The following is a 19941-nucleotide window of genomic DNA, read 5'->3' as shown; positions in this document are numbered from 1 at the left end:
CTAAGGTTTTCAGACTCTGCAAGTGGCAAGATGAAGAAGGCTGAGTTCCCAATTATGGGGTAAATATTTTTGAAAGGCATCAGATCCTGAATTTGTCATGCACTGCACTTCATCCCAGATGAGGCATCTGCTGATAACCAGCACCTTTTGAACAACAGTGATGTGTTACCACTGGACTCCTCATTGTTTCCTCAGGTATTACCTGTCGCAATTTTCTCTCCTCAAGAAACCTGTATGTACGCTTTTTGTTTTGTTTTTTTCCTGGACAGTGAAAGGATAAGCCAACCAAACCCCCTCCCCCCCCTGGCATACTTGGTAATTAATAATATAAAAGATAGAGATTGAGTCCTCTCAAGCATACTTTTACCACATTCCATTTCAGACAAGACACATTTCAAATGCTCATTAATTTACAGAAATTGCATTTTATAGAAAATATGATACAATGAAATATAAAATGCACTAGGAGCATTTTAAAAATCTATAGACACAATCCTGCAGCCTAGTATTCCCTCTTAAACAATGTCAATTCATTATCACGCACACACTTTCTCTCCCGCTTCCCCCCTGTTTAACTCTCAGCATTCAATCTACATATCAAAAAAGCATGATCATCCCCTGGATAATCACCTTCTGATACTGTGCACATTCTTGGATTTAAATGAAAATATATCTAAGCACTTCTACAATTTTTTAGTGAACCCACTGCAAAATTGTCTGCAGAATATAAAACGTAGGTAATCCAAGATTTCATAGCACATGAATTAAGTGGCTCATAATCCATTAAATGTGGTTTATATTACACATCCATGCAGTCTAAATCATTTTACAAACATTAGACATAAAGCCACTAGTCCAAATCAGTAAAGGAAAAATGTAATAATAATAATAATAATAAAAAAGCTAATAACTATTTGTTATTGGTTAAACTGACCCTACATATAAACTAGGTAGTATGCTACCATTTATAATACTGACGTTGTGTCTGGATGCTGCAAAACCTCTTGCTTAATTGGCAACGTTTGAGCATGTTTACCACAAAATACTTACTAGGTCCTTGTTGCTTTTCTTCTCCAAAAGACATTTACTATAGATAGAAGTGCCTACCCATCAAATATAAAGGACACACATTAGTTGGGTTACATGATGCTGTTGAGCTTTGGCTACTGATGCTCAAAGGCATTAATATTGTACTAGACCTACTTTATTCTAATGTCATGGTAATGTACTGATAAACTGTCCGAGTTATTAACACTGCCCTAGTCTTGAGGTTACTGATTATGCTCTGTCCCTGTGTATGGTTAAGCTAGGAATACGGCATTGATTTTCATACTAACAAGCATCATTATGGATGCATGACAGCAACATGTAACCCAGCTTCTATTTACACTACTCAAAAGGTTGGGGGAGCCAAAAACACATCGATAGCAAAAAAACAAACAAATGGCCTTTGGTCATTTCATGATTTACTGTAGGGTTTATGCAAAGTCTGTTTGAGATTTTTTGTTGCAATAACCAAAGGCTTATCAATGCTATAGTTCTATGCAGCTACATCAAGTGTGACCAGGTTACAGGAGAAACCCCAGTCAATATTTTGCATCTGATAAAACTGAATTATATACAACAATATGACTAATTCACCACCTGCTTAGGCTTAAAGATGGCTGTTAAGATTTTTTTCCCCCACCCCAAAACGAGTCACCCGCTTAAAAAAAAAAAAGGCAAAAAAGAAACAATCTCCACAGTTCCTTTTGTTAACTCCTTCCCAGCTAGAACTGGCTTAGGGTCATAGAGAGTGCTGCTCAAGATGGTTGAAACATTTGTTTTTGTATGTTTGTTTTGATCACTCCTGAGATTGAAGGGAATCTGATACATGTACCAAAAGGCACTTTCAAATATATATATATATATTTTAAAAACAGTGCTTCTGTTCTAAGAAATTCAAGTTAAGACAGAGTGCCTTTCACTCTCTTTAGTCATAAAGCGGATAAATGAGTGATATCCCGGCTGACATTAAAAAAAAATAATGCAGCAGAGACAAGTGTTCATGCTAGACAGCTCAATGTTCTAAAAAAACCCAACCAAACCCATTAAAAAACAAAAAGAAAAACCTCCTAAATCACCACTAAAAATAATACAGTCAGCAGGGGATATTAATTAAAAAAGCTGCCACTTCTGTACAGTTCTTGCTTCTTCATTGTCTCTTTTTTTTTCCTGTTTTCGTCTTTTTTTAAAATGTTTTTCTTCCTTTTTTTTTAAATAAGAACATGAGGTCAGTTTAATCTTCCTCGCCTCCCCCATACATGTCCGCCAGTTTCTTGAACCTAGGCCCCCAGTCGTTAAGGTAGTCGTAATCCTGATCACCGGAGCTTGAGGAGTTGAGGGAGCTGACAGAGCCTGCAGTAGATCCACTCCCCTCGTAGTCGAAGACCAGCAAGGAATCGTAGGGTGGGGCTGTAGGGTCATTATCTGCTGCTCTCAAACCCTGGGATTACAAAGAAACTGTAGTAATAGATGCTGTTTGTTACGTTCAGGGTGTACACAGAGAGAAGTTAGATAAAAATATAAATATGCTTCCTGGAAGCTTGTAATGTAACCCTACTTTATTTCTTAGAATTCAGAATGATAACACACAAGAACCCAAAACCAGAGAGAGACAAAGCAGGCTGCTCCCTAAAAGCTGAGAGACACAACTCACCCCACCTTACTCTAGGCTGTCTGTCTGCAGAACTGAGTGCTGCTCTCAGATCACACACTTCACTACAGAGCCCCTCTAGTCTGCAAGCAGGACCAGGAACACCACTTCCCCACAATTCTTAAAGTGATACCTTGCAATTCTAACACTTCAATATATCACACTGTTAAACTTAAGAGAACTCTTCAGGGACTGTGATAATGGGGACTGTAAGTACCTAGACAGACAGATTTTAATGGGGGTGGTGGCCTTGATCCAGCAAAACACTTAGGATGAGATTTTGTGCTTCAACTGTACAAGGTGAGTCTCTTGCACATTTTAGAAAGGTCTCTTTTCTGGGTCACTCTGCACAGACCCTTTTATATGGCTGCAGTTGGGGACAGGCTGGGCTAGACTAGGGAAGAGGTCCTGGGATATGGATACAGATTTAATTCCGGTCCAGTATAAGGGAAAAATAACATAATGGAAAGTACCTGATCTACAGCAAAAGTTCCTCTTTATTAATCATTTCCAGAAACTGCAGTCAAGGTATGAGTGGGTGGAATTAGTTTTACTGGACTGAATAATAGTGGAAGTGTGTCTGCACGCAGAGGTGCGTAAACATCAGTGAAGAGAAGGGGAGAAAGAATTTAATGAGAAGAATAAGAAAAAAACCAGCAGAAATTGGTATATGATAGAATTAAATTGCTGCCACATTCATATTTCTGACATATGAAATGAATCGTGTTTTGTCTCAGAGGAAATAACACATTGATTGGTTCGCAAACACACAATCATTCATTAAAAAAATTATTGGATAAACATTTAAAAAGAATTAAAAGTGCAGTAAAGTTGCAATAATCTAATGTGCTCCGCTCAGTTATGAGAAGCAGTTCTCTTTTATGAAAAGGTTTTGGTGCCAAACAGAGCTTGTTGGAGATGGAGGCATGTAAACTGATAGGGGTCTGAGAAGCAGGAGCTCCTGATAGCTTTTGTGGCTGTGAATAAGTCATTTAACCCCTCTGCCACAGCTTCTCCATCTGTAAAAAACCCCTCTTGGTCAGAACCAGATGCTGCTTTCATTTCAGGCAATTGCGAAAGTCCTAGGCACTGAAATGGGAGCAGGATTAGGGCACAGTTCTTTGAAGATGAAAAGCTACATACATGCTCAGTATTGCATTCTGGGTGAAAGTAGAAAATAAACCTTGGGCTTAATTGTTGCATTTTGGCTCATTTTGGCTTTAAAGCCTTTGCGAGGCCAAGTCCTGTTTCCATCACGTCCATTGACTTCTGTTTGATTACTTGACTGAGTAATGGGAGCAGAATTTTGGCCTATGGCGAGAACTGAAAATGTGTTGGTAAATTTTACTCCAAGCATTTTGTATCAGTGGTATTAGCTGACTGAACAAGCCTTGAGAAGTGAGAGAGAAAGCTTAAAAGAACATACCTCATTAATAAAGTCACCAATGTCCCCAGGATGGGGGATTACTGGTCTTATAGGATACTGGGGTTCAGCACCGATGGGTCTCTCATCCACTCGTCTGACTCCAGGTGCCTTGTTCAGTACATGATCCATAGTCTCCGGCTGTTGAAGTTGGCTTAAATCATAATCCTGTAACAAATGGAGATGCACAGAGTGAAACCTAGAGCTTTTTGTTGAGATTTTCAAGAAGGTCTATATTACACTGGCATATAAATAACTAGATGCACCCAATCCTGTTTCAACTGAAGTCAATAGCAAAATTTCACCATCATCTATATGGCATCTCTAGTTGTGTTAATCTAATCAATAAATAACTCATGAAACTGACCCATGTGTGCTCCATGAGACTAACCCCATTTAAAACAAATTTAACACCTAAGTTAAATCAAATATATTTGAAACACTGTGCGTATTTCACTTCAATACCCTATATCTTTGTGCTAACTTGGATTTATTGCACATCTGTGGCTGTGGATATATGTGCAACATTTTGATCAAATACGTAATTTACTGTAAGAAAATCAATATTGGTAGCTATATTACTGCAATAATGTTTCTGTATTTTAAAAGATTAAAAACAAACTTGAATAGCATGTATGGATATAGATCTTTTGTAATGAATAGGTTCTTTTCCTATAGATCTATTATGGTAAAAATGAGACTAAGATGTAACAAGCACTAGGTAATATTTCAAATTCATAACTGTAATGGTGTTTTGCTACACTTTCTTTGCTGCTATTTTTAAAGAATTCTTCCTAAAACCACATTACAGTTGCTTGAAACCAGATTTTTCAGCTGGTTTGAATATTTATTGCTTTGTTCTGTTGGTTAACCTGTTCCTACTACAGAGAACTGCCCTTGGATGTGGGATGCTTAAATCTACAGGAGCAGCATTTATAAATAATTTCTTCGTGATATTAAAAACAAGAAAGAAGAAAGCGAGAGAAATGCTAATTATGAGGAGTTTTGTGCTGAATAAGAGCTTGACTGTGAGAAGCTTCTTTCCCATGGATGTCAGAGGGCTTCTGTAAATGTAGGGAGAGCAGACGATTGGAGTTGACTCTGGATTCTGTTAAATGGGTCTGATTGAGTTCATAAGTCCAGTGTTTTGACATTAGTGCAGCACTGATGCTAAGACTGTTTTATTGTTTCCTTGTATTCCCCTGTCTATCTGTACCTACGTATTGTCTCTGATACTTAGATTGGAAATTCTTTGGGGCAAGGATTGTCTTTTTATTCTGAGTTTTTACAGTACCTAGCACAATGTGGTCCTGGTCCGTGACTGGGGATCTTAAGCACTACCATAATAGAAACCATAAAAATTCCTTTTACGATAAAAGTGATGCCAGAATAATGATATACCTAAAGGAAAATGAGATTCTAGGGCAGTTCCGTTTGCCCTTTGTATTACAGTCCCTGGCCATATTCACTTCTGGAATAAAGAAGCTCAGTTCCATTGACTCTGTTAAAGTTGAATCCATTCACACCAACAGTTAATTTGACATTGCGCATCCGTATCTATGAAGTTATGCAGCCCACAACAAACAAATGCTGATAAATCATTTATACTACCTCACAGCTTTATGCATTCTATATGAACAACAGATTTGAGAGAAGATCTATTTTAGAAATGGTTTAGAGTGTTTTTAATGGGACTATTTCTTGTATATCTCCACCTGAAAAGCCAGGGACCTTAGTTGTGAGTGCAACTGTCTAGGGATCGGAGAGAAGAAAATGAATACATTTCTAAAAGTCCCTAAAATAATCTGAGATAGGCAGGAACAAATGCATAAGCAATTTACAGCTGTACATTATATATCCATGATCTATGTACTCTGATCATATTATACACACACAAATTGAAAATTCCACACACAGTATACATCAATATTTTCTTTTTATCTGTAACTCTCCCCCTTCTACACAATACAATACAACACAACAGAAAAGGTGGAGGAGTTGCACTGTATGTAAGGGAGCAGTATGATTGCTCAGAGCTCCAGTATGAAACTGGAGAAAAGCCTGTTGAGTGTCTTTGGGTTAAGTTTAGAGGCGAAAGCAACAAGGGTGATGTCGTGGTGGGCGTCTGCTATACACCACCAGACCAGGAGGATGAGGTAGATGAGGCTTTCTTTAGACAACTAACAGAAGTTTCCAGATCACAGTCCCTGGTTCTCATGGGGGACTTCAATCACCCGGACATCTGCTGGGAGAGCAAGACAGTAGTGCACAGACAATCTAGGAAGTTTTTGGAGAGTGTTGGGGACAACTTCCTGGTGCAAGTGCTGAAGGAACCAACTAGGGGCCGTGCTCCTCTTGACCTGCTGCTCACAAACAGGGAAGAATTGGTAGGGGAAGTAGAAGTGGGTGGCAACCTGGGCAGCAGTGACCATGAGATGGTTGAGTTCAGGATCCTGACAAAAGGAAGAAAGGAGAGCACCAGAATACGGACTCTGCTGGACTTCAGAAAAGCAGACTTTGACTCCCTCAGGGAACTGATGGGCAGGATCCCCTGGGAGGCTAATATGAGGGGGAAAGGAGTCCAGGAAAGCTGCCTGTATTTTAAAGAAGCTTATTGAGGGCGCAGGAACAAACCATCCCTATGTACAAATATAGCAGGTGACCAGCTTGGCTTAACAGAGAAATCTTCGGTGAGCTTAAAAACAAAAAAGAAGCTTACAAGAAGTGGAAACTTGGACAGATGACTAGGGAGGAGTATAAGAATATTGCTTGAGCATGCAGGGGTGTAATCGGGAAGGCTAAAGCACAATTGGAGTTGCAGCTAGCAAGCGATGTGAAGGGTAAGAAGGGTTTCTACAGGTATGTAGCAACAAGAAGAAGGTCAGGGAAAGAGTGGGACCCTTACTGAATGAGAGAGGCAACCTAGTGACCGAGGATGTGGAAAAAGCTAATGTACTCAATGCTTTTTTTTGCCTCGGTCTTCACAGACAAGATCAGGTCCCAGACTACTGCACTGGGCAGCACAGTATGGGGAGGAGGTGAGCAGCCCTCAGTGGGGAAAGGAACAGGTTAAGGACTATTTAGAAAAGCTGGACATACACAATTCCATGGGGCCGGATGCAAGGGATCCGAGGGTTCTGAGAGAGTTGGCTGATGTGATTGGCTGTTATCTTTGAAAACTCATGGTGATTGGGGGAGGTCCCGGATGATTGGAAAAAGGCAAAGATAGTTCCCATCTTTAAAAAAGGGAAGAAGGAGAATCTGGGGAACTACAGGCCAGTCAGCCTCACCTCAGTCCCTAGAAAAATCTTGAAGCAGGTCCCCAAGGAATCCATTTTAAAGCACTTGGAGGAGAGGAAGGTGATCAGGAACAGTCAACATGGATTTACCAAGGGTAAGTCATGCCTGACCAACCTGATTGCCTTCTATGATGAGATAACTGGCTCTGTGGATATGGGGAAAGCGGTGGACGTGATATACCTTGACTTTAGCAAAGCTTTTGATATGGTCTCCCACAGTATTCTGCCAGGAAGTTAAAGATGTATGGATTGGATGAATGGACGATAAGGTGGATAGAAAGCTGGCTAGATCGTTGGGCTCAACAGGTAGTGATCAATGGCTCGATGTCTAGTTGGCAGCCGGTATCAAGCAGAGTGCCTCAGGGGTTGGTCCTGAGGTTCAACAAGGACAAGTGCACTTAGGACGGAAGAATCCCATGCACTGCTATAGGCTGGGGACTGACTGGCCAAGCGGCAGTTCTGCAGAAAAGGACCTGGGGATTACAGTGGACGAGAAGCTGGATATGAATCAACAGTGTGCCCTTGTTGCCAAGAAGGCTAATGGCATATTGGGCTGCATTAGTAGGTGCTGTGCCAGCAGATTGAGAGAAGTGATTATTCCCCTCTATTCAGCACTGGTGAGGCCACACCTGGAGTATTGCGTCCAGTTTTGGGCCCCCCACTACAGAAAGGATGTGGACAAATTGGAGAGAGTCCAGCGGAGGGCAACGAAAATGATTAGTGGGCTGGGGCACATGACTTATGAGGAGAGGCTGAGGGAACTGGGCTTATTTAGTCTGCAGAAGAGAAGAGTGAAGGGGGATTTGATAGCAGCCTTCAACTACCTGAAGGGGGGTTCCAAAAAGGATGGAGCTCGGCTGTTCTAAGTGGTGGCAGATAACCGAACAAAGAGCAATGGTCTCAAGTTGCAGTGGGGGAGGTCTAGGTTGGATATTAGGAAAAAACTATTTCACTAGGACGGTGGTGAAGCACTGGAATGGGTTACCTAGGGAGGTGGTGGAATCTCCATCCTTAAAGGTTTTTAAGGCCCGGCTTGACAAAGCCCTGGCTGGGATGATTTAGTTGGGGTTGGTCCTGCTTTGAGCAGGGGGTTGGACTAGATGACCTCCTTAGGTCTCCTCCAACCCTAATCTTCTATGATTCTACGAACACACCATACCATACACACTCACACACACAGCTTACCTACGAAGCAAAGCTTTGCCATTATCAGCTTCGCAGTGGAAAAGAAAATCCCCAAACATATTTAGACATTTCTTACAAATTAAGGCCAGAAATTAAGAGAAATTAAAGGCACCTTAGAGACTATTAAGGAAATACAGAAAAAACCCAAAGCTCAAGCAAACCCTGGGGCCATGGGACCCAGGGGAGGGTGGTAGCTGCTATCTGATTTTATGCAGCCATCAAAATGGAAAATGGGAAAATACACAATTTTAATTATTGAAATAATAGAAATGTTGTTTATATGTGTCAATTTGGTTTGTCAAATTTCCCCCAGCAGATAGGCTTATGTAGATAAATGCTGCACCTGACCCACATCACTGTCCAACATGCCTGGAAATGTCCCATCCATGGTGCATTGTCCCAGCTACATCCAATGGAACATGTTGCTTCTTATATATGCTCATGCAACACCGCTGAAGCCAACAGAGTTGCACAGGCATAAATGAGGCAAGAACTTGAACCTGTGCATATAAAGCAATGAAAAAACCCCCAATATAAACTGTAACTTCGAGTACACCTCTGTAACAGCTAATGCAAATCTTGTGGCTACTCCCTGGCCAGGATGAGCCTGGCAGCAAATGCTTATCTAAAATATCACACTTGGGAGCATAATGAAGAGTCTGAGGTTTGTAAGATGCAGAAAAATGACTCTGGGCGACCTCAGGCTGAGTGTTCAGCTCTCCTCACCTGGTCTTCCTCTCCACCTCCCTCTTCATCGTATTTCAGAATGTTGTCCCGCACATCATCTTCAGGGTCAATCAGAAGTTGCTTCGTATGCCTCTCCTTTTCCCTGCGTTTCATCCACACCACAAACAGCAAGACCATGGCTGCAACAATGAATGACACGAGCCAGAGTAGTGAGATTTCACATAGCACACGGACGAGCTGCGTCGGTTGAAGGGAGCGTGTTAAAACACCCTAACCTTTCCCCTCCCCCGCTTCCATAACAGATGGGATGTGCCTGCCAACAAAGAGCCACGTCCTGATTTATACACCCGGAAGTAGCAGAGGTATGTACCATCTCCGTGCGACTAGTTCCATTTTGCTAAGGCGACATTTATTTAGCCGTGTTAGTGGTTAATGCTGTTGTAAATAGAGCTGGGGGAACAAGTGACTTTTTGGTTTGCTGGTAGTTCCAAAAAAACGAAAAAAAAAAAACATTATGGGTGGAACTGAAACCCAATCTTTTCAGCATATTTTGTTAATCAAAAATATATAAAAAAAAATTCCTGGTTGAATGAAACTTTTCATTTCAGGTGTTTTAAATAAAACCAAAGCAATTGAAGGGCTAGATTCAATACTCAATAGCCCAGTGGCTAGGGCTTTCTCCTGAGATGTGGGACAGTCAGCTTCAGATGGCCACTCTAGAACAAGGGCTGGAACTCAGGTTTCTCCATTCCCAGGTGAGTGCCCCAAACAGGCTATAGGATGGATATCTTCCAAGCTGTCCTGTTGAAGCTGTTCCACTTTGTATAAGTAATTAAATAACCAGAGGAGCAGGGAGTGGACCCCCTGGTCTCCCCCCACCATGAGTGCCCTCACCGCTGTGTGACAGTGTCATTCCTATTCTCTTTCTCTGGCACTATGACCACTGAAGTATTTTATACAAAATGGAAGCACTTCAGCAAGCCACCAAAATCAACACAACAAATGTCACCCAGCTCTTGTGTGAATACCTCCAATGATAGACTCCTCTGAATGTTTCAAGGTGTACATTTTAACCAAACAAGCCTGGAATAAATTGCAAATGCTGTAACTTTTAGCATGGATTACAAACCCCAATATGATTGGGGAAGAATACTTAAATTCTACTAGTAAGCTTCATACAATTCTAACCCGTTATTAAGCAACAGAGGGTCCTGTGGCACCTTTGAGACTAACAGAAGTACTGGGAGCATAAGCTTTCGTGGGTAAGAACCTCACTTCTTCAGATGCAAGACCTCTTGCATCTGAAGAAGTGAGGTTCTTACCCACGAAAGCTTATGCTCCCAGTACTTCTGTTAGTCTCAAAGGTGCCACAGGACTCTCTGTTGCTTTTTACAGATTCAGACTAACATGGCTACCCCTCTGATACTTAACCCGTTATTGCATGTTAAGAATATAAAAGGGATAGATCAATTGGGGGGGGGGTGTAGATTCCTCCAAAAGCTCTTTGCTACCCATATTCCTTTCAGCATGTTGATTGAGGCCAAGGTTGAAAGGAGCCACATGCATAATCCAAAAGAAAATGAACAGAAAATGGGAGAACAGTAGCTTTCTCCAAGTGTTTATTCTAAAACGCAAATGACCGCAAGAGCTGGAGGATGAAGGAACAGGGGAAGAGGCATCAAGATGTTAAGAAGCAACCAAGCCACAGTCTAATGTCGAGCACTTTCCCATGAGTGGGTGATTTTCAGTGGCAGAACAATAATGCCCTTTGTGTTTATAAGACGACACTGCTGTGATCTTTCCCCCCCACTTAATGATCTGCAATTTACTCAGAAGGGATGTAATGGGGTGGATAACATTAGTCCATATAATTCAGTTTGGACTCATTCTCATTCTTTTTTTGGGGTGGGGGTTGGGAGAGGCTTTCTATATTTCCAAAATCACATTAACTAATCAAACACATTAGCAGCACTAAGGACTCTCACAGGTCTCCACTAACACTAGGTAATGCAACCTCTCTTGTTGTTAGCTTTAAAAAAACTTCACCATTATTCTAGTTTTTACTCAAATAATTGATATACAGCTGAGAAAACAACAATCAGATTACGGCTCTGTCACATTATCTTCACTAGGAAAAAATGTGTTCTTAACTGGTGATAGCTAACGTGCTAACTACTATGTGGTAAAATTCTAGTGAAGATAAGGCAGCTTGTAGTTTTAACACGAGTTAACACAGGGTGGTACTCAGGGGGCAGGGGTGTGGATAGGGGTTGGCGCGGTCAGAGGGCAGGGAACGGGGGTTGAATGGGGCAGGGGTCCCAGGTGGGGCAGACAGGAAGGAGAGAGGGGGTTGAATGGGGTGGTGGGGGGCAGTCAGGGGCAGGGGGTCCGGGGGCGGTCAGAGGCCAGGGAGAAGGGCAGGGGTCCTGGGGGCAGTAGTCAGGGAAGGGGGGGGGTTGGATGGGGTAGTGGGGGGTCCGGGGGCTATCAGGGAACAGGGGGTTTGGATGGGGCAGGAGTCCCAGGGGGGCTGTCAGGGGACAGTGAGCGGGGGGTGGTGGTGGATGGGGCAGGAGTCCTGGGGAGTGGGGGGAGAAGGTGTCAGGGGTGAGAAGCGGTGTGTGTGTGTCAGATAGGGGGCAGGGGCCAGGCCATGCCTGGCTGTTTGGGGAGGCACAGCCTCCCCTAACCGGACCTCCATACAATTTTGGAAACCAGATGCGGCCCTCAGGCCAAAAGGTTTGCCCGCCCCTGCTATAGTCTTTGCCTCACCCTGCTAACTCATATTAAAACCACAGATCATCTTGTCCTCACTAAGATTTTACCTCATGTTAGTTCCTACATATTAGCTAACTCGCCTTAAGAACACATCTTTTTCCCAAGTGAAGAGACACCCGCAGGGAAAATGCAGGGTTTTCAAATTCTATTTGGAGGCTCTAGCTCTCCCCGGGTATTTAGCTGAGCAATGGGAATGAACATTTCATATTTTGCTCTGTCTCGCTGTGGTTTTTAAAACATTTTTTCTCCTTGTCTCCTCATGGTGCCTCAGCATCACTTCACTGAGCACAAGAGGGAAAATGAGACAAACTTGGGCTGTGCGGACTCCAAGGGACTTGCAATCAAGGCGAGCTATCCGATGTCCTTTCATCTAAAGTGGTTAGGAAGCTCTGAGTTCTTCCTCTTTCTTTTCTTCTGAGCGCGACAGTATTTATACCCAACAAGAATTCACTGAAGTGAACAGAGGAGGTCTGGACAACTAATTACTGCCATTGTGTGCCAACTGCCTGCCATCCCTGCCTGCTAGCTAACAGAACTATTTTCAGATAGTTCTGTGTTTCTTTACAGCGTATCCCAGATCTATTCTGGAGTAAAATAAAAATTTGAAAAAAATGTAACTCTTATCTGTCATGTAAAATCTCTTGACTATTTAGCACATGACTGAAGTCCTTTTCTTGTCATTTTTTTCAAGTCTCTCACAACAAGCTTTCTGCCTGGCACACAAAGACAATATTATAATGGTTAGCAGGGTCTTTTTTTTAATGCTACTTTTCCATCGCGTTTTGGAAAAACGGTGCCATTAATGCCTTTACAGCTACCTTGAAGAAAAGACCTTCAAAGTGTCAATAGCAGATGTCGTGCGTTCTCTCTCTCCGTCCTTTTATTCACCCGACAGAATGGAAAGCTGTATTACTACTGTTAGATCCATTTTAACTCTGCATGTAGTTTTTCTTGAAATCTATTGTCTTCACCCTTCACAATTTTTTACTGCATAGTTCTTTCCTCAAGTGTGTTATCCAGGCAGCTAATACGTCAGTATGAAGGGAAAAAAACATTGCACCAAGGTAAAAGAAAGAAACTTTCTACCGCTTGCAACCACAGCTAGTGTATCCTAGTCAGCTAGTCAGGGGGCAGATTTAGAGAGTTAGTGGTGTCCTGTGTGCAACTTCACTGTTGTCCTCCCTACCTCCTCGGGACCCAGCCAAGAAAAAGAACATTCTCTCGTATTTCCCACCCCGTTTTTCATTCTTTTTTTCTTCCTCCTCCTCCTATATTATAAGTAATGGGAAGTAAATGAAAATAAAGTGAGGTACCTTGATTGGGGCAGGAGTTTGGGGTGCAGGAGGGGGTGCAAGGGGCAGGCTGTGGGAGGAAGTTTGGGTGCTGGGTGCGGGCTCTGGGCTGGGGCAGGTGTGTGGGAGGAGGGGTGAGAGGTGAGGGGTGTGGGCTCTGGGAGGAAATTTGGGTGCAGGGTGCAGGCTCTGGGCTGGGGTAGGGGGTTGGGGTACGGGAGGAGGACAGGGGGGTGGCACTTACCTCGGGTGGCCTGACTCCCAAAGCGACAAGCACACACACCCTCTGGCAGCGGCTCCCAGGCGGGGTGGGCCAGGGCGGTCTCCGCACGCTGCTGCCTGCAGGCGTCACCCCCACAGCCAATGGAAGCTGCGGAGTCGGTGCTCGGGGCAGGGGCAGCGCGTGGAGACACACACCCCAGGGGCCTCAGGGACATGCTGGCCACTTCTGGGAGTGGCGTGGTGTGGAGGGAGGGAGGCAGAGTGGGCAGAGGGCTACATTAGCCCTGCTGCTGGCACGTCTCTGTGCGCCCCTCGGGGGTAGGGGGGCAGCGGGTCTCCATGCACTGCCTGGGGTGGGGGCAATACATGGAGCCGCTTCCCCTCCCCGCCAGGGGCGTGCAGAGACATGCCAGCAGCCGGCTGCTTCCGGGAGCGGCATGGGGCCCCCGGCCACGGCATGCAGGCAGCCTGTCTGAGCTCTGCTGTGCCACTGACTCAGAGGCCGGTTGTCAGATATTTGTCCTGGATTTTGGGGGTCCCCCTGTCATTGGGTGCCCTGCGCCACTGCACGGTTTGTTTCATGGTAAATCCACTCCTGCATCTAGTGTATCCTATTGCTTGGTCTGACTTATAAAGCTTGACCTGCCTGACTCCAGAATGGAATTACAGAGCAAAAAAATCACATGTGCCTTTTTCCACACCATCATTCAGAGGTCACAGCATAAAATATATCTTTAAAAATAAAGAGGTGAGACAGTAGGACAATGTAACTGAAAAGCTCTTCTCATCGCAAATTACATTTTTCATCACTGATAGAGGCCTTTGCAGCTCTTGAACATTAAAAAAGTCAATTAGAATGACAATGAATGTAAAAATAAGCTTTTGTAATAAAAACCATAATTTAAAATGGGCTAATGTATCTGACAATGAAAAAGGAATATCTTAAATCAAGTGTCAGCTGAAGTTAATTTTAGTCAATAGAATTTTCAAGTGTTTAAATCACACTTTCGAGTTTGATTTATACGGGAGGCAGCAAAAGGAAAGTCTTGCGGTCTATCGCGTCTGTTACTTCTGGTTCAAAGTTTTACTATGCCCTCATTCTTTTTTATGAAATCAACATTAAAGGCCAACATTTCATCTGATGGGGCTTAAATCAGGCCTGCATACGCACACACATCATGCACCTGCAAAAAGCACACCTGCGTATTGCAAAGTACAGCCATGCTGCACACAGTGGCACTGTGCATGGACACACCACTGCCTATCACTATGTGCAAATGCAGGGGTAGCCCCCTGTACTTGCAGCTTATGTTTATGTTGGAAGAGGTGGCCATAAAAAAGCATTAATAATTTAGATGAAGGGACCAGATAATCCTTTGTACCCTGTGTAGATAATAAGGGACAGATTTTCAGAGACGAGTGTGACAAATCTGCATTGCATTTTATTCTACAAATACCGCATTTTATGAGACTTTTTTCCATGCACACGCGGACAGTTAGGTGCATAGCTGGGCATGTGCAGATGCAAATACCCTGCTTTAATGCTCCACCTTTGCATTTGCATGTATAAATTATATATACAACTGTATGCTCCCATCATTGAAACTCAAGCGCTAGAGGGTTGAGTGTATGGCCAATGGAATCCCACTCTCCTAATGTACCGTAGCATATATATATTAGGCAGCATTCACGGCATAAGTTGCTCTGTCTGCTCTCCATTTAAACACATTGGGGGTAAATATTAAGTGTGATTTAGCACCAGAACTCCCATTAACTTTAATGGGAGTCCCACAGTTTCATCCTGCGTTTCCTGATGAATATTTACCTCATTGTACATGTCAGTGCTTCTTTTTATCCGTCCCTACTGTGCCAACTCCTGCTTGAAGTTATAATGATATCATTTTTATTTTTAAATGTGTATACATTTAGTTAATGTTAGTGCTCATGAAAGCCCAGGAATGACGGCACTGCTAGAAACAGGGCATCTTCCCCTTAAACCATTATGATACAGCCTCTCAACTCTTTCAGCAGGCTTGTGAATAGCAAATGTTTCTTGCTGACAATATGACAACAGTGCTCAGATACTAGAGTGATAAGGGCTGTACGAGCACCTGAATTAGAATAGAACCCAATGACATAACTCCATTTTTACCATTCCTAGAACCATCCACAAAAACTGTAACTCTGCAAATGAATGAAGGTGGTTAGCTTGCATGAGGAGTAAATGATAGTAGATAGAAATCAAGATTTTTATAGGCATTTCGCTTCACTCAACCTAACTGAGTTAGGTGCCTATGTCTCATTTTCAAAAGTGACTTAGGCACTTAGGAGCCTCTCACTGAAAGACAGTGGGATTTAAGCTTTTGAAAATGAGATTTCGTCTCCTAAATTAGTTAGGTGTTGCAATACTGAATGGCACAACACCTAAATACCTGTAAAATTCTGGGCCAAGTAGTCTAATCTTTTGCCAGATATATCAAGCTTAATTCTGATATGAAATGATTAAGTTGTTTCCTGTCTAAAAAAAAAGATATATACAAAGGAGTAATGTAAAGAATGGATCTACTTGTACACTCGCTTCTTAAAAATGTGAGTTGGAACATTTTTATTTTGCTTGGTTCAGCCAGCTCGAGGTGGTGTATATTTACGTCTTTGTCTTAAAGACCCCAATGTATGTTTAAACGATCTTTCCTGAGTGTTCTTCAAACTTGAATTTTTACAAGGGATGGGAATATCGGTCATTCTTTTGGAATCCAACACCTGAAATAGGTACAGCAGGAACCGGTAGTCAGGGACTTGGTTTCTAAATGCCACGAGCAGCAACCTATATGCACCATAGACAGACAGACAGGTGGGTGATCTGGGTGCTATTATGTATTCTGTCACTCACTTGCTGGGCGACCTTGGACCAGTCACTTAACCTCTCAGTGCCTCACTTCACTCATCTATAAAATGGGTCTAATCATATAACTCACCTAATCTGCAAAGTTATTGTGAGACTTAATGTTTGAGATGCTCAAATGACAGGCCTTATAGAAGCACAAAAGCCCAGATCCTTAAAGGTACCTAGGCACTGCTCCACTCAGCACTGCAATGCCTAACCCTAGTGGAATTTTCAGCTCTGAGAAGGTGCCCCATACACTGCATGGGGATAGTTAAGTGCCTAAGGCCTTGGCTACACTTACCCGGTAGTTCGGCGGCGAGCGATCGAACTTCTGGGTTCGACTTATCGCGTCTTGTCTGGACGCGATAAGTCGAACCCGGAAGTGCTCGCCGTCGACTGCGGTACTCCAGCTCGGCGAGAGGAGTACCGCGGAGTCGACGGGGGAGCCTGCCTGCCGAGTGTGGACCAAGGTAAGTTCGAACTAAGGTACTTCGAACTTCAGCTACGTTATTCACGTAGCTGAAGTTGCGTACCTTAGTTCGAATTAGGGGGTTAGTGTAGACCTGGCCTAAGAAAGGGACTTGCAGAAACCAGCTGGCTCAGTGGGGAGCTGTGTAACCTCTCCAGGAGTGAAAAGTTGAGGAGAGGAGTGGGGAGGAGGTGAGGAGAGGAGCTTAGGTGCCTATGTGGTTATCTGGTGTGCCTGGCTAATGAGCCGCAGACAGCTGAGCCCTCTCCTTGGGATATTTAGCCACACCGCCTCTCCTGGAGTTCGGCACCTAAGCCAGGTCAGCTGTTTAGGAAACACATGCCCTTGCAGGTGAAGACTCTCTCTCTCTCTGTCTCTTGCTCAAACTCAACAGCTCTCTCATGCTCACCGTACATTTCTCTTTGTCGCCTGCGTCTTTTGTGCAGGTGCTCTGCGGTCCCTTCACCTATTGGTGGCCTGCCTCTGCTGATGCTGGGGCTGGCACATAACGGGTGTTAGGTGTGCTCTGCGTGCACACCTGTAGGATTGGGTCTGGCTGGCAAGACAGGCGTTCCCCTGCCTGGTTTGAGAATCTGACTTCAGGGCCTGTGGGGCTTCATCTTGAGCCAGGGCTCTGAGTGGCTCATTAGCTGGGGGAGCGGCATCAGCACCTCAGTGGCTTGCGAATGATGACTGGAGGAATGTGAAATACCTAGCGGACTTAGGTGCCTCTAGGATTAGGTGACAGGTGAGCATCAGCTTTGAAAATATAAATGACACCTAAATGATGGACGTAGGCACCTAAAGAGGCAGACAGAGGCCTAAGTATCATTAAGGATCTGGGCCAAAGTGTTGTGGGTTAGTGCTTCAGTCCATTCTGCTTTGAATCACCAGCAATGTGGTCTGCACTTCCACCCTTTGTATGAAGCTGGTATGCACCTTGAAAGATTCAGCATGTAAGAGTGAGACTAGGGAGGAGGCGGGCAGGAAGGGAAGTGGAACACTGATGCTTTTACATCAATCCTAGGAGTACCTCTTTCGCCAACAGCATTTCCAGGAACAATGTCACATAAGGGTAACCTGGCAGAAGGATGGACACAGAGGTGTTTTGAGTGGGCTGCCCGGCACCAGGTATTTTCTGTTTAGCTCAGGTACCAATTCTCTATAATACATAACTAAATAATAAAGGCGTCTGAAGTTAGCATCACGTGGACCACGATTCACTGTAAATATTTTGCACAAGAGTTTGCTTCCAACCTGTTACTTCTCATATTGTTTGATGATGCAGCTGCTAACTTAAAAGGAGACTATGTCACCTCAAATGACAGTCCTGGCTTTATGGCCCATTTTCTTGGCCACAGCTGAATTGTTAAAGTGCAGTTAGTCAAATCAAAGGAGAGAATGGAATTTTGTTGCTCTGTGATCTACTGGAGGGATCTGCTCATAAACCTTCCATTTCAATCAGAATGATTCTGACTTAAGATCTCTGCACACTGTTACCTGGTGCAACACTTACTTAGTAAAATAATGATGCATATCAAGATCGCTATGATGGCACCTGTTCCCAGGCCAGCTGCAGCGACAGCCCCGATGGTAGTGCAGTCTCCATTCTCATCACATGGACACACCTTTACTTTAATGATGGAAGTGTTGTACAAGGGAGGGTTCCCTGAATCCGTCACGACAATTGGGACATCATACATGCCAGCTTCCAGATACATTATTCGCAAACTGAGCTGGGCATAGTCACCTGGGGGCAACAGAAACAGACAGAGAGGTGACTGCAGTTCTGACAGGGGTGCTAAAAACAATACTGGTACATTGGAAACTTCACTATCAGATTAGCTCAGTGAAAAAGGCTAACCAGACTACAATACCCTACTCCACATCTGAACCACTTGAGCTTCAGACTGTTTCCCTGAAGTCTTGTTGAATGGTCAGCCTGCCACGACTAACAGGATGAACAAGATGCGTCACGCATGCTTCATTTCAAAGTAATGCCAGTTCACTATACTATTAACCCTGCTTGATGTCGTTAGTAAACCAGTGGTCAGTTGCTTGAATTTAAAAATTGATGGCAAGGAACTAGTGAAGCACAGAGGATAATGTTGAAAACTGGCTGGAGAGATTTGGGAAATCAGTGATAAAATGGCTTTGCACCTCCCCAATTCTGGGCTGTAACAGGGCCACTACGCTGGGGCTCTGCTCATATACTCTCCTGCCCCAACATTTTGCACAGCCCTATCCCAGACATCCTACCATCTTATTTCTTCCTGCCTTTCCTTTCTATTGCTACACATGTAATGACTGCAAGAGGTGCTGGATTGGCAGTTTAGGAGACTGAGAGTCTACACTCGGGGGGGGGGGGAATCGAGCTAAGATACGCAACTTCAGCTACGAGAATAGCGTAGCTGAAGTTGACGCATCTTAGATCGAATTAAAATTACTTACTTTGCGTCCTCAAGGTGTGCCGCGGCTCCCCCGTCGACTTTGCTTCCGCCTCTCGCCGAGCTGGAGTTCAGCAGTCGACGGGAGAGCGATCGGGGATCGATTAATCACGTCTACACTACATGCGATAAATTGATCCCCGATAGATCGATCGCTACCTGCCGATCCGGTGGGTAGTGTAGACGTACCTTATGTCTACACTATGGAGACTACACCAGCATCGGTATGGTGCCATAGCTATGCCGGCATAACCCCATAGTGGAGACGCAACTTACACACACGGAAGGGGTTTTTCTGTCACTGTAAAACACTACATCCCCGAGCAGCAGCAGTTGCGTAGACGGAAGCATTCTTCTGTTGACACAGTTGTGTCTACGCTGGGGGTTAGGCCAGCAGAGTTATGGCTCTTGGGGGTGTGTTTTTTCATACCCCTGACCAACGATGTCGCCCTAACTTTTAAGTGTAGGCCAAGCCTGAATCCCTCTTTTCAGCCACTGAACAAGGAGCTTTCTCAGGCCACCCTGGCAGAGTGTCTCAAACCTGGGCGGAAGTGATCAGC

General features: G+C 43.9%; 1 protein-coding gene across 3 annotated transcripts in view; it reads right to left on the bottom strand.

Moving 5' to 3' along the window:
- Positions 1 to 346: 346 nt before the first annotated feature.
- CDH4 (cadherin 4) overlaps positions 347 to 19941 on the bottom strand; it is a 653967-nt gene continuing 634372 nt past the window's right edge. For 2 of the 3 annotated variants that reach the window (XM_005302930.4, XM_008178578.4), the window contains exons 13-16: positions 18451 to 18684; positions 9329 to 9468; positions 4122 to 4286; positions 347 to 2485 (exon numbers count right to left, since the gene is read on the bottom strand). In XM_005302930.4, coding sequence (XP_005302987.2) covers positions 2279 to 2485; positions 4122 to 4286; positions 9329 to 9468; positions 18451 to 18684 — 746 coding nt within the window. In that variant the 3' untranslated portion in view covers positions 347 to 2278. Of the gene's footprint in view, positions 2486 to 3168; positions 3276 to 4121; positions 4287 to 9328; positions 9469 to 18450; positions 18685 to 19941 lie in introns of all 3 variants that reach the window. The other variant, XR_002887781.3, reaches the window with a different exon arrangement.

Source organism: Chrysemys picta, chromosome 13 (genome assembly GCF_011386835.1).
Source record: "Chrysemys picta bellii isolate R12L10 chromosome 13, ASM1138683v2, whole genome shotgun sequence".
Classification (NCBI taxonomy): Eukaryota; Metazoa; Chordata; order Testudines; family Emydidae; genus Chrysemys; species Chrysemys picta.
Note: the sequence above shows the minus strand (reverse complement) of the source record. Positions and strands in the feature narration are given on the sequence as shown.